The sequence below is a fragment of the Hoplias malabaricus genome, chromosome 15, assembly GCF_029633855.1.
Source record: "Hoplias malabaricus isolate fHopMal1 chromosome 15, fHopMal1.hap1, whole genome shotgun sequence".
Classification (NCBI taxonomy): domain Eukaryota; kingdom Metazoa; phylum Chordata; class Actinopteri; order Characiformes; family Erythrinidae; genus Hoplias; species Hoplias malabaricus.
This window is the reverse complement of record NC_089814.1, coordinates 1,704,114-1,717,990: the sequence shown is the minus strand read 5'-3', so window position 1 is coordinate 1,717,990 and position 13,877 is coordinate 1,704,114. Positions and strand designations below refer to the sequence as shown.

At 45.1% G+C, this 13,877-nt stretch overlaps 2 protein-coding genes across 4 annotated transcripts; both read right to left on the bottom strand.

Annotated features, from left to right (window-relative positions):
- Positions 1 to 955: 955 nt before the first annotated feature.
- On the bottom strand, positions 956 to 3,815 carry arsib (arylsulfatase family, member Ib). The gene is made up of 2 exons (XM_066646477.1): positions 2,874 to 3,815; positions 956 to 2,665 (listed from the first exon to the last, which is right to left on the bottom strand). The coding sequence occupies exons 1-2, from the start codon at positions 3,134 to 3,136 to the stop codon at positions 1,261 to 1,263; spliced, it is 1,668 nt and encodes a 555-aa protein (XP_066502574.1). The 5' UTR covers positions 3,137 to 3,815; the 3' UTR covers positions 956 to 1,260.
- Positions 3,816 to 6,013: 2,198 nt separating this feature from the next.
- Positions 6,014 to 12,588, bottom strand: LOC136668818 (pterin-4-alpha-carbinolamine dehydratase 2-like). 3 transcript variants are annotated; one of them, XM_066646534.1, is made up of 4 exons: positions 12,521 to 12,588; positions 6,773 to 6,901; positions 6,593 to 6,673; positions 6,014 to 6,311 (listed from the first exon to the last, which is right to left on the bottom strand). In XM_066646534.1, the coding sequence occupies exons 2-4, from the start codon at positions 6,884 to 6,886 to the stop codon at positions 6,216 to 6,218; spliced, it is 291 nt and encodes a 96-aa protein (XP_066502631.1). In that variant the 5' UTR covers positions 6,887 to 6,901; positions 12,521 to 12,588; the 3' UTR covers positions 6,014 to 6,215. The 3 variants fall into 3 exon arrangements, with proteins under 3 accessions (XP_066502631.1, XP_066502632.1, XP_066502630.1); XM_066646535.1 differs by lacking the exon at positions 12,521 to 12,588 and adding an exon at positions 12,197 to 12,238; XM_066646533.1 differs by lacking the exon at positions 12,521 to 12,588 and adding an exon at positions 12,033 to 12,188.
- Positions 12,589 to 13,877: the final 1,289 nt, after the last annotated feature.

The following is a 13,877-nucleotide window of genomic DNA, read 5'->3' as shown; positions in this document are numbered from 1 at the left end:
CTGTATCTCCATGGAAACAGGAGAAAGGAGTCCTCAGTGAGACGCTGTGGAATGTGTGAGTGTTTATTACAAGTTTAAAGGTGTAATAACATACAGCACTTACAACATGCCTGCCACAACACACACATTAACCTCATGTCCATATAAAGAGTTGTGGGTGTGGTTGTGTGTCCATATAAAGAGTTGTGGGTGTGGTTGTGTGTCCATATAAAGAGTTGTGGGTGTGGTTGTGTGTCCATATAAAGAGTTGTGGGTGTGGTTGTGTGTCCATATAAAGAGTTGTGGGTGTGGTTGTGTGTCCATATAAGGAGCTGTGGGTGTGGTTGTGTGTCCATATAAAGAGTTGTGGGTGTGATTGTATGTCCATATAAAGAGTTGTGGGTGTGGTTGTGTGTCCATATAAGGAGCTGTGGGTGTGGGTGTGTGTCCATATAAAGAGTTGTGGGTGTGGTTGTGTGTCCATATAAGGAGCTGTGGGTGTGGGTGTGTGTCCATATAAAGAGTTGTGGGTGTGGTTGTGTGTCCATATAAAGAGTTGTGGGTGTGGTTGTGTGTCCATATAAAGAGTTGTGGGTGTGGTTGTGTGTCCATATAAGGAGCTGTGGGTGTGGTTGTGTGTCCATATAAGGAGCTGTGGGTGTGGTTGTGTGTCCATATAAAGTGTTGTGGGTGTGGTTGTGTGTCCATATAAAGAGTTGTGGGTGTGATTGTATGTCCATATAAAGAGTTGTGGGTGTGGTTGTGTGTCCATATAAGGAGTTGTGGGTGTGGTTGTGTGTCCATATAAAGAGTTGTGGGTGTGGTTGTGTGTCCATATAAAGAGTTGTGGGTGTGGTTGTGTGTCCATATAAAGAGTTGTGGGTGTGGTTGTGTGTCCATATAAGGAGTTGCGGGTGTGGTTGTGTGTCCATATAAAGTGTTGTGGGTGTGGTTGTGTCCATATAAAGAGTTGTGGGTGTGGTTGTATGTCCATATAAGGAGTTGTGGGTGTGGTTGTGTGTCCATATAAAGAGTTGTGGGTGTGGTTGTGTGTCCATATAAAGAGTTGTGGGTGTGGTTGTGTGTCCATATAAAGAGCTGTGGGTGTGGTTGTATATCCATATAAGGAGCTGTGGGTGTGTCTGGATGTCTCTGTGGCAGAAATGAGGACGGTGTATGTACATTTTTGTTATTGTGTCCTATGAGTCTAAATCAGACCTGGTTCTGTTCTGTGTTCATTTCAGCACTGAGTGGCTGTTTCCAGCGGAGGGCACTGGTGAGTCATATCCTGTTGGACATGATCCTGTAGTTCAGCTTCTTGAAGAAGGAGCGGATTTTGCAGAACCGGCATTTCTTCCTCTTGCGGTTCCTTCCTCTTTTGTAGTAGATGCCATTCCAGTGTTCATCCTGTTCCTCATCGCTGACCCAGGGGACCCAGGCTCCTCCGTTTCGGGCAGGGTCGGCGCGAGGGTCGTCTGGAGGATAACGTACTGGGACAGCCGTGCGGTTGTAAAACACCAGGCGTGTCAGAAGGGTTCGGACAACGTCAGGCCTGAGGTCAGCGAGGTCGTTCCTCTCGCATGGGTCTGCCGTGATGTTGAAGAGCCACACGGACTTCAGCTCCTCTCCATTTCTTCGCTCCAGGTTCCACCAGGTCCCTGGAAAGCTGGGTAGAACCTGCGGGGGAACCCAGTCCCCATGGCCTGGATCTCCAGTCAGCAGTTTCCAGTCTCCCACTCTGATGGCCGCCTGGATGGCGGTGTCCCACAGCTCTTTGCCGGCAGCCCAGGACCCCTGGGCCCTTCGGTGCAGCGGGTCGATGTTGTGTAAAATCTCAGAGCGAGGAGATTCCCAGCCCTCGCTGAGCACTGGCCATATGTCATAGCCATCCAGCCCCAGGTCACGGGACGGGTCCCCTCCAGCTAGCCGCAACAGGGTGGGGTACCAGTCGGTTATGTGGAGCAAGGCGGTGCTGACCCTGCGTCTGCGCCGCAGTAATGGACTGTGGACGAACCCGACCGCCCGGACCCCCCCTTCCCAGTAGGTGCCCTTGCGCCCTCGCAAAGGCCAATTGCTGCCGCCAGTGAAGGGCTGTGCCCCGTTGTCGCTGGAGAAGATCAGCACACTGTCGCGGTAGTAGCCAAACTGCCGCAGGGCATAGGTGATGTTATGCACAGCTTCATCAACTACCGACACAGCCGCCGCAAACTTCCTGCGAGGGACGTTGCCCATGGAGCGGTAAGGGTAGATGTAAGACTTGGGGGGTCTAAGGGGCGTGTGGACAGCTTGCAGAGAGATGAATAGGAAGAGTGGCCCCTCGTCAGGACGGCGCGAGGCCAGGATATTCCGTATTCTCTGGGTGTACAGGTGGGTGGAGTACTTTCCAGCTCGACCCCATGCTACAGACTCTCCGTCGTGGAGGTCGAAACCGCACAGTGCTTTCCCGTCGCAGGAGGCATATGTGCGGTAGTCCACGCTCCCAGTCAGCGAGCCGAGGAAGGTGTGGAAACCTCTGCGAGTTGGGAGGCAGTCTCTACGGTAGAAGCCTAAGTGCCACTTTCCGACCATGTGTGTGGAATATCCCACCTCCTGCAGGCGCTGGGGCAGGGTGGGTAGCTCCGGCGGGACACAGCTGGGCTGCCTGGGCCTGATGATGGAGTGCTGGAGGCCAGTATGGATCTGATACCTGTGCACACAACACACACAAGCGACACCAGAATATGAGCCTGTCCGGGTCAGCACAGTGCTGTAACTGGATCCTCTGCTAAGCAAGTGGTCAGTAGGTTTCTGAGTCCTGATTTTAGACCCTAACCCAAAACACAGCAGTCAGTACGTACATCTACTGCTCACATGTGTGTGTCTGCATGTACGTGAGTGTGTAAGGATGTGTGTACCTCCCGGTGAGCAACTGACTCCTGGATGGTGTACAGAGGGGCTGGACGTAGTAGTTTTCGAGTCGGACCCCCTGGGCGGCGAGGCGGTCCAGGGTGGGCGTGTGCAGGTCAGTACTGTGGAATCCGACATCGTTGAAGCCCTGGTCGTCTGTGAGGATGAAGACAATGTGCGGCTGCTTAGGTTTCTGCCAAACACCCTGGCTCACAGACACATCCAGAACACTGACCACAGCCAGCAACCACAGACTTACCCGAACAAACATGCCTGAACCTGGGCCACTGACACAAACTACTGACCACTATCTCAAACTACTGACTACTGACACAAACTACTGGCACCAAACTACTGAAACTACTGACACAAATTGCTGACCACTGACAAAAACTACTGACTCTAAACGACCAACCACTGACACAATCTACTGACCACTGACAATCTACTGACCCCAAACTACTGACTCCTTGTTACTGCTCACTTTCCCAAGAAAAGCACCACTTACTGGGCAGCACCGATATTTCTGGCAACAATATGTACACTATAAACTCCTGACCACAGACTACAACTCACTTACCACACAGACATACTGACCATCAACCACTGACCACCAATCAGTGACATCCACAGTTTCCCTAAACACACACCAGCACATACATCACCAACCATCACAGACACAGGCATCATTGACTTTAAATGACTGACCACACATCACTGACCACTGTCCACAGCTCACTGACCACAGACCAACTCCACAGTGCCGGTTCATTACTGAACTGGACCCGTCTCAGGTTCCTGTGTTCATCTGAACTGATGCGAACCAGAATTAATTGAACTGAACTGATCTGAACTGGACTGAATCAAACTGAACAGTAGTTCAAACCGAGACCAGGAAGAAGTCGCTGACACAGCACAAACAAATCAATAATCAGCTTTATCCACTTAAACCTTCTCTCCCTCTCAGCGTCTGCCTCTGTTCTTCCTTTCACCGTCCTTTCCCTCTTTGTTCTTCCTCTCTCCGTCTCCCGTTCCCTCCCCTCCCTCTGTTCTTCCTTTCTCTCCTTTTCTCCCAGCATGCGTTTCTCTTCTTTTTCCCAAATTCTTTCTCTCGTTTTTATTTTTCTCTCTTGCTCACTTTTACTTTTCTTTATCTCGCATGCGTCTCTCTCCCTCTCATGCGCACACACACACTTTCAATTTCAGTTCCACCTTAAAAAGTGCAGCTGTTGTAACAGTAGAGTCAGTTGCCAGCAGGACACTTCAGCACTGTTTAAGGTGGAACAGTACATTCAACTGAGAAACTGGAACCAATTTACTTTTAATCCATAGACAGACATAGACAGACAGACAAATAAATAGATAGACAAACAGACACAGACAGACAGACAAATATACAGATAGACACAGACAGATAAACAGAAAGAATCTGCTTTGTGTATCAGTTGTAAAAAGCACTATACAAATATTCATTATTCATCCATCCATTGTCTGTAACCCTTATCCAGTTCAGGGTCGCGGTGGGTCCAAAGCCTACCTGGAATTATTGGGCACAAGTCGGGAATAAACCCTGAAGGGGGAGCCAGTCCTTCACAGGGCAACACACACACTCACACCTATGGACACTTTCTGAGTCGCCAATCCACCTACCAACTTGTGTTTTTGGACTGTGGGAGGAAACCTGAGCACCCGGAGTAAACCCATGCAGACACAGGGAGAACACACCACACTCCTCACAGACAGTCACCCGGGAATCGAACCCACAACCTCCAGGTCCCTGGAGCTGTGTGACTGCGACACTACCTGCTGCGCCACCGTGCCGCCCCACTATACAAATATATTTGATTCCGACTGAGGCAGATAGACACAGACAGATAAACAGATAGACACAGTGGTTGTTTGGACTGAACAAAACTCTGCCCCCAGTTCTCACAAATCATTTTGGCTTTCGCTGGAGATTTTCCTCACTCACCGACCCAAGGAGTGTCTGACCCTCTTCAGAAACCCCTCGGGGGAATGTTACGAGCTGCAGCTGAGAGTCAGATAAAAACTAATGTGAAAGCTGCTGTAACTTCAGAGATTTTAAAAGCGGTGAATTTGTGCTGGAGCTCTGTGTTTCGTGGTGATTGACAGGTCTCTGGCCAATCAGTGCTCTGCAGAGTTTACACCTCAGAGTACACACTCACACTTTACTTACTCGGCTCAGCTGGAACCCGGAGAGAACAAGGACTGAAAAAGAACCCAGTTCCAGGACCAGATTAGGCCAGTGGAAAAGCAAAAGTCGAGAGTATAGAGTCCTATATAGGTTCACAGACAGACAGGAACATAGACCCAGACAGTCAGGAACACACACACAGACAGGCAGGCACAGCCCCAAACAGACAGGTACAGACAGACAAACACACACACAGACAGAGAGGGACACAGACACATAAACAGACAAAGACACAGACAGACAGGCACAGACACACAAGCAGGCACAGAAAGACAGACACACACAGACAGGCACAGACACATACAGAAAGACAGGCAGACAGACAAACAGACAGAAACACACACACAGACAGACAGGCACAGAAAGACAGACACACACAGATAGACAGGCACAGACACATACAGAAAGACATGCAGAGACACACAGAGAGACAGACACAGACAGACAGGCACAGACCCAGACAGACAGGCACAGACATAGACAGGCAGACAGACAAACAGGCACAGACACAGACAAACAAGTCACAGACAGATAGGCACAGACAAATAGGCAGGCAAAAACAGACAGGCACAGAGAGACACAGACAGACAGGCACAGACGCACACAGAAAGACAGGAAGAGACACACAGAGAGACAGGCACAGGCACATAGACAGACAGGCAGACACAGACACACAGAGAGACAGGCACAGACAGGCACAGACACACAGAGAGAGAGGCACAGCCCCAGACAGACAGGCACAGGCACATAGACAGACAGGCACAGACAGGCAGACACAGACACACAGAGAGACAGGCACAGACAGGCACAGACACACAGAGAGACAGGCACAGACACACAGAGAGACAGGCACAGACAGGCACAAAATACAATTGGGTGGGGTTAAAGTATCTAATGTGAAAATAAAGGAATTCCAGACAGTTTGAATGCATTAGAGGACTTTTATTTTGAAAACAAATACTCAGTGCTGAGAGGAACTGGTTCATCTCCAGTCTGTCGCTTCTGATGAAGTAAATAGACTTTGGTCAGTGAAGCTAGGGTCAGAATCTCCAGTCTGGGCCCGAGGGGCTCGGATTTGAGCGTCTCGGAGGTGAATTAAAGGAATCCTGTATAAATTATAAACACTCCCATAGTGCTACATGGTCAGAGCCACTTTGTCGATGAATTTGGCCAAACGCACATCTTTCCTGGAGAGCCCCCCGCAGTCGTGTGTGGTCAGTGTGATCTGGACCTAAAACAATTAGAAATAAAAAGGGTAATCAAAAATATAAAACTACAAATAAACAAAAACTCCCTCTTCCAGCACCCCCTCTGTTTTAGTCAGGGGTCTTCACCCAAGCCCACAGGTGCACACAGTGTAAGGGGAAATTCCACCCAAATTTAGTTTAGTTTAGAGGAATTTTCAGAGAGTTCAGGTTCTGGAGTCAGAACAGTACACTGTGCTGGTGAATGGATGTTAGTGCTATAACAGTTATAAACCGTGCAGAGGTAAGATGTGCAGTGTGTTATTACCTTGTTATAAACATTAAACCATTCTGGGTGGTGGTTCATCTTCTCCGCCTGCAGAGCCACTCGAGACATGAAGCCAAACGCCTGCAAATGAATACAGTAAAATAAACAAGGAAATCTGTGTGTGTGGTAGAGATTGTGAAGAAATGTGTGTGTGTGCGCGTGTGTGTTATTTTATTGAACCTGGTTGAAGGTTTTAAAATGCAGTTCTTTATAAAGTGCGTCCCTTTCCTCCAGTTGAATCCAACCAGTTGCTTTCAGCTCCAACAGCATCTGATCTCTCTCTGCAGCCGACATCCATGAGTCTGAGGACTACACACACACACACACACACACGAAATCAGAGGCTCTGTTCACATTACACCATAATTAATCAGGTCTGATTCTTAGCTCGGATTAAATAACTGTTTCCTTTTCTCACTGTCAGGGTGGTATTTTTGGTTTCATCACATAGTGGGCTTGTGATAAAGCTCACCCCTTCACCACCACAAAGTGTAATGGTGGGAGGCGTTCTCTATGGGTAGAGTCGGGCGAGAGGCCTGAGATGATATAAGGTCGACTCGGAATAACACAGAGAGGTTCGATTTGGTTCCCTTCCACCTTTATTTACACACCAGACTTTATATTATTATATACAATATATACACGCGCGCTCCTTGAGAACAACAAAAATTAACAAAAGAAAACTCTCTATTAGCAGAGACAAAAAAGGATAATGACAACCAAATCAATTGGGTCTTATTATACACGTAAGTTATGCTTCTCTCGCCACGGTCTAGCAGAGTCTTCCTCTTTTACCCTTGTGTGGTATATATATAGGTAGCCCCGCCCCCTAGAATATACCATTCCCTTAAGAGGTAAAAGTTATAGTATCTTGGATACACAAGTTTCATAAACAATAAAAATAACAATGAACTAACAACTGTACCAAGATTCAATTACGGCCACGGCATGTTTAACATTCATTCATAATATCAATATTTATTAGTTAATATATTTTCCCTCTTCTAGATGCTAGTTCCCCCTTCCCTCTGTGGAGAATGGATTCAGGTAAGTACAACTCAGCATCAAGAGATAGTACTCTTTTCACTCTCACATGACCCGTATGCAGGTGAGTAAGTACAGGTAAGTATACATATAATGGTTTCTCTTAGTGATGTGTCACAGGTACTGTACATCATCACAGGGCTACTATGTAGGGAGCATGCAGCCATTGGAGACAGCCTGCAGTCACAGCCGGTACTGACAATACCACAGCTTTAAGCGAATGAGAACAGTTCACACACCAACGAATCGAATACATATCTGATCTAAAAACTATTATCAAATCTGATTTGAAAATATGTGATTTGACATGTTCACACACTATTGAAAAAATATGATTTATGTCGCATGAGTGTGGTGTAGTTGTGTAATTGTGTGTAGCGTAGTTGTGTACCAATGTGTAGTGTATTTGTATTTGATATGTGTATTATATAAGTCACAGTTTTAATCAATGTTTATTTATTTAGTTTCTTAAAAAATGTTTAGGCTTGTCTATTTACATTAAAAAAAACAGCTAAGAAACAAAAATATCTAAATGTGCAATATACACTGAATTAATCAAGAATCATGAATAATAATAATAATGATAACAACAATAAAAAAAAACAACAAATTTATCAATTAAATAGACAAACTGACATTTTTAACAACATTATAATGGCTGTATTTAAAGAGACAGTACAACATGTTGCTTGTGCACTAGACAACATTACATTTTCTTTGTTTAAAGAGACTGTACAGAATGATTTATGTTATGAAACACACTGACATTGGGTTACACAGTGTTGTACTGTGGAGTGAAGTATAGTGGTGTATAGCAGTGTGTACTTTAAGGGTGTGGCACAATGTGGTGTGGACTGTAGGGTAATGGTTTTGTTTGTAGAGTATTGTAGTGTGCAGTGTAGTTGTGTGTAGTGATGTAGTGGTGTGTAATGTAGTATAGTGGAGTTTAGTCTAGTATGGTGTAATGTAGTGGTATGTACTGTAGTGTAGTGGTGTTTAGTATAGTGTGGTGTAGTGTAGTGGAGTTTAGTATAGTGTGGTGTAGTGTAGTGGTGTGTAATGTAGTGCAGTGGTCTTTGGTCTAGTGTGGTGTAATATAGTGGGGTTTAGTATGTGGTGTAGTGTAGTGTCATTTAGTCTAGTGTGGTGTAGTGTAGTGGTGTTTTGTTTAGTGTGGTGTAGTGTAGTGGTGTGTAATGTAGTGTAGTGGTGTCTAGTGTGGTGTAGTGTAGTGGTGTTTTGTTTAGTGTGGTGTAGTGTAGTGGTGTGTAATGTAGTGTAGTGGTGTCTAGTGTGGTGTAGTGTAGTGGTGTTTAGACTAGTGACTGATGTGGCTGATATAAAACATAACATGATTGTAAAAGAAACACTTGAAGTTTTTTTACCCACTCCCACAGTTAGAGCTAGAGAAGATTATCACCTCCGCAAACTCTACAATTTTCACTCAACACAATTCCCACAAAATTACTCAAAGAAGTACTACCAGCTATTATTAATTACTCTTTTAACGATAGTAAACTCATCCCTCAGCCTGGGCCATGTACCCAAAGCTTTTAAACTAGCAGTCATTAAACCTATGACCAAGAAACCAAATCTTGATGCGAGTACACTGTCTAATTACAGGCCTATTTCTAATTTGCCATTTCTGTCCAAAATCTTTAAAAAAGCTGTGGCCCAACAACTTAGTTCATATCTACATAAGAATCATATATATGAAAAACTCCAATCTGGATTCAGACCACATCATAGTACAGAGACAGCTCTAGTCAAGATAACAAATGATCTTCTTCTTGCCTCTGATCAAGGCCACGTATCCCTGTTGGTGCTTCTTGACCTAAGCGCAGCCTTCGATACAATAGACCACAATATTCCCATAGAAAGGTTAGAAAACATGGTTGGAATCACAGGGACAGCCCTATTATGGTTCAAATCTTACTTAACGGAACGTTATCAATTCGTAAAAGTAAACAATTTAAATTCAAATTATTCTAAAGTAAGATTTGGAATTCCACAAGGCTCTATTTTAGGACCATTATTGTTTACATTATACATGTTACCGCTAGGCACAGTTATAAGAAACCATGACATTAACTTTCACTGTTACGCAGACGACTCGCTGTTGTATATTTCAGCCAAGCCCGATGACAAACACAGATTAAAGAAAATAGAGGACTGTGTAAAAGACGTGAAAGGCTGGATGTTGCGTAACTTCCTCCTTCTAAACAGCAACAAAACAGAGGTCCTGCTTTTGGGTCCAAAGGTGGCAAGAAATAAATTATCAGACTTAATTTTAAATCTCGCTGACTTTCCAGTTAAACCTGGTTCAGCAGCAAAAAATCTTGGTGTCATAATTGACCCGGATTTATCATTTGATCAACACATAGGCAGTTAACACTAGGACAGCTAGACAACAAGTAATGCCTTATCCCTTCAGGACGCAGACACATTAGTACATGCCTTTATTACTTTAAAGCTTGACTATTGTAACACACTACTGTCAGGATGCAACAGCAGAACTTCAACTAGTTCAAAATGCTGCAGCCAGGGTCCTCACTAAAACTAGAAAATTTGAACATATCAGCCCAGTTTTATCATCACTTCATTGGCTGCCTGTGAAATTCCGCATTGACTACAAAATTTTGTTATTAACATATAAAGCTCTACATGGGCTCGCTCCTGAATATCTTCAAGATACAATTTCCTATTATGAGCCTCCACGTTCACTCAGATCACAGAATACTGGATTTTTAATAGTTCCCAGAATTCAGAAGGCCTCAGCTGGGGGAAGAGCCTTTTCTTATAAAGCCCCCCAACTCTGGAATGATCTTCCAGAAAATGTTCGGGACTCAGACACAGTCGCAATCTTCAAATCTAGGCTAAAAACACATCTGTTTAGTTTATCTTTTGGTAGCTAATACTCCCCCATAGCTAAAGGCAGCAGATCCGGGGGGTCCATGGACACAGGGAATTATAGTAAACTGAGACGCTGGTGTCGATCACTCAGGTTTGTTGACGGTGGAGCGGAGGGATGCCAGTGTTTCAGGATGCTCCCACGTCTGTGTGTCCTCCTGCTTCTCTCCTTTTAGTTAAAGCTGTTATAGTCAGATCTGCCGGAGTCATTAGACACACTCTGGAAATGTTCACATTCTCTGCTTTACATTCAGCCAAACACATCACAACTAACTCCATCACTCTACCTTTTTCTGAGGAAACGACTGCCCACCTGTCCGTCTGGACACTGATGGATGACTGTCGAGATCCTGCTCCACGCTCCAGCCACCACCACTGGCCTCGGAGCTGCCCCTACACTGAAGTTCTCACGGACCCCTAACTGTTACCAGTAGAATGACCTGAGGAGGATAGGTCCCCTGTGTGAGCCCTGGTTCACTTCCCCAGCTCTGAGGTTGTTTCTCTGTGTCGCTGTCTCCCCTGGCCTCACTCTCCTGGGGCTTTTACAGTCTTTACATTTTTACACTTCATGTCAAATCTTTGTCTTTACTTGAATTCTGTGAAGCTGCTTTGTGCCAACATCAATTGTAAAAAGTGCTATACCAATAAATTTGATTTGGGTCTGTGTGTTGATGTGTGATTGTGGAAGACAATTCCAAGAAAAATAACCCCTAAAAAACAATATGAGAATGTGTTCTATAGGTGTGTAGTTAATTTTACACGTTCACATTCTGATTTTCAAATGTGTAAACACTGGCCATGGCTTCACACTTTGTCATGTACTTGTGTGTGTTGAACATGATTTGTGCATCTGCAATTAATCATTTGTGAAATTTCTTCATGTTTCCAACTCCTCAAGCGATTTTCTCTGTGACAAAATTGACTGAAAGACGTGTTAAAATGGAATGGAGAAATAATCCGTCTCTAAAATGTTACTACACTAACTGCTGAGCTTAAGGTGGAACGAGAAGATAAAGCTTCTATTTAAAGTAGAACACAAATCAGAAGCCGGGGAGCCCGTGTACGCTGGCGTTAAGGTGGACTGAACCCAGCTCACATACTGTCGAAGTATTTAAAGTTGAATGGAGATTTAAAAAGTAACCAAGGCTCCAGAACGCAACTGCTGCCATTCTTAAGGTGGAACCGAATATGACATGAAAATTAGGCAGTCAAATATAAACCACTCTATTTAAGGTGGATCGGAGAAACGTTGATAAGAAGCTGAGGCGCTAGAATGCAAAATTATTGGGACACCTTAACTTCGTGGCTAGGTTTAACGCCGTAACTCAACACAACACCTTACAAACTTTAAACTAAAGTGACCTTAAATGCGTTCAATCCCGAGAAGCTACCGAAGCTAAAGCTAAGCTCTGTTTTAATTCAGAAACCTGTAGCATCCACAGACACAATCCACAGCAAAAACGACATTAAATTAATGAGCTCTCACCATTTCAGCGACAGAAAACGGCGGTAAATATCTTAGTTTAGAAGAAAGTTTCCGCCACTGAGGGCGAAGAGTAAACATTAACCAGTTCATCCCTGAGACCCGCCTGAGCTAAAATACTCCACATAAACCAAGAAATAACCAATAAACCACTCTCTCATACACACCCCCAGACAGCACTGACACACTGTAGACCACTGACCCCCAGATTACTGTCCTAACTCACTATTAATCTCCTTAAACACACTTTACATTCAGTCTTTTATTCTGGAAAACCAACTAATACAAATATTACCAGCAATTATGAAGAATTAAATGAAAATGTTGACACTGTTCTGGATTACTAATCTTATTTATAAAGAATAACAAAAGAATCTAATGAAGGAAAAATTAGTAAATTGGGCTGTGAATGGCATTTTGTCTAAAATTCTGTTTAATCACCGGGGCTCCACCAGAAAACGTACAAAACACCAGTGAACCTCCAGCTTTACCCTCGGTCACCAGCCGTGGCCCACCGTCTCCTTGTTCTCAGGGCCAATAGACACTATCCATCCATCCATCCATTATCCATCCATCCATCCATTATCTGTAACCCTTATCCAGTTCAGGGTCGCGGTGGGTCCAGAGCCTACCTGGAATCATCGGGCGCAAGGCAGGAACACACCCTGGAGGGGGCGCCAGTCCTTCACAGGGCAACACAGACACACACACACTCACACCTACGGACACTTTCGAGTCGCCAATCCACCTGCAACGTGTGTTTTTGGACTGTGGGAGGAAACCGGAGCACCCGGAGGAAACCCACGCAGACACAGGGAGAACACACCACACTCCTCACAGACAGTCACCCGGAGGAAACCCACACAGACACAGGGAGAACACACCACACTCCTCACAGACAGTCACCCGGAGGAAACCCACACAGACACAGGGAGAACACACCACACTCCTCACAGACAGTCACCCGGAGGAAACCCACGCAGACACAGAGAGAACACACCACACTCCTCACAGACAGTCACCCGGAGGAAACCCACGCAGACACAGGGAGAACACACCACACTCCTCACAGACAGTCACCTGGAGGAAACCCACACAGACACAGGGAGAACACACCACACTCCTCACAGTCACCCGGAGCGGGAATCGAACCAACCTCCAGGCCTCTGGAGCTGTGTGACTGCGACACTACCTGCTGTGCCACCGTGCCGCCCCCAATAGACGCTAACGTTATTTAATACAGTCCCGAATACTCATATATTATACTGTCCCACACTGTAATAAGATCTAATACTCTCCCACATACTGTAGTGTACTCCTCTATTCTCTGAACCGCACTGGGGAACACTAAATAATTTACTCTCAAAACACTAATGCTAAGAATATTTCTTCATCTACTGTAACCAGCTCAGTGTCACTCACTCACACCTGTGGGCAGTTTCACACATCCTCTCTCATCCTCTCACACACACACACCTGCAAAGTTACACTCACCCTTAACCCTAGCTGTGGAGTTTCACTTTACCTCCCAGTGTGAGAACACACCACACTCCTCAGTGTAGAGAGGATCTCACCCAGGGCCACCATGCCACCCCCCCATTACATTTAAAATTAAAACTAATGTTGATCAAATTCCACTGCTGTAACTAGTGTCAATTAAATCCAGCTGTACCTCACCTGTGCATATGTGCATGGTGCTGACACACAGACACACACAGGTACGCTTGTGAAAATCATCACGTCAATAATAGATCATTTAAATCAAATTTTAAAATCTATATTTGAACTTAGATTTTTTTTTTTTCAATCCATCATTAAAAACCAACAGAAATACCATTTGTATCAGGT

What these genes read in the sequence shown, in the direction of transcription:
- LOC136668818 (XM_066646533.1), bottom strand. Translation starts at nt 12,122, where the DNA reads ATGAACTGGTTAATGTTTACTCTTCGCCCTCAGTGGCGGAAACTTTCT. An exon ending in CGTTTTCTGTCGCTGAAATG is followed by an intron (nt 6,902 to 12,032) that starts GTGAGAGCTCAT and finishes GTGTGTGTGTAG; the next exon opens with TCCTCAGACTCATGGATGTC. An exon ending in ATTTTAAAACCTTCAACCAG is followed by an intron (nt 6,674 to 6,772) that starts GTTCAATAAAAT and finishes ATTCATTTGCAG; the next exon opens with GCGTTTGGCTTCATGTCTCG.
- arsib (XM_066646477.1), bottom strand. Translation starts at nt 3,136, where the DNA reads ATGTTTGTTCGGGTAAGTCTGTGGTTGCTGGCTGTGGTCAGTGTTCTG. An exon ending in AGTCAGTTGCTCACCGGGAG is followed by an intron (nt 2,666 to 2,873) that starts GTACACACATCC and finishes TTGTGTGCACAG; the next exon opens with GTATCAGATCCATACTGGCC.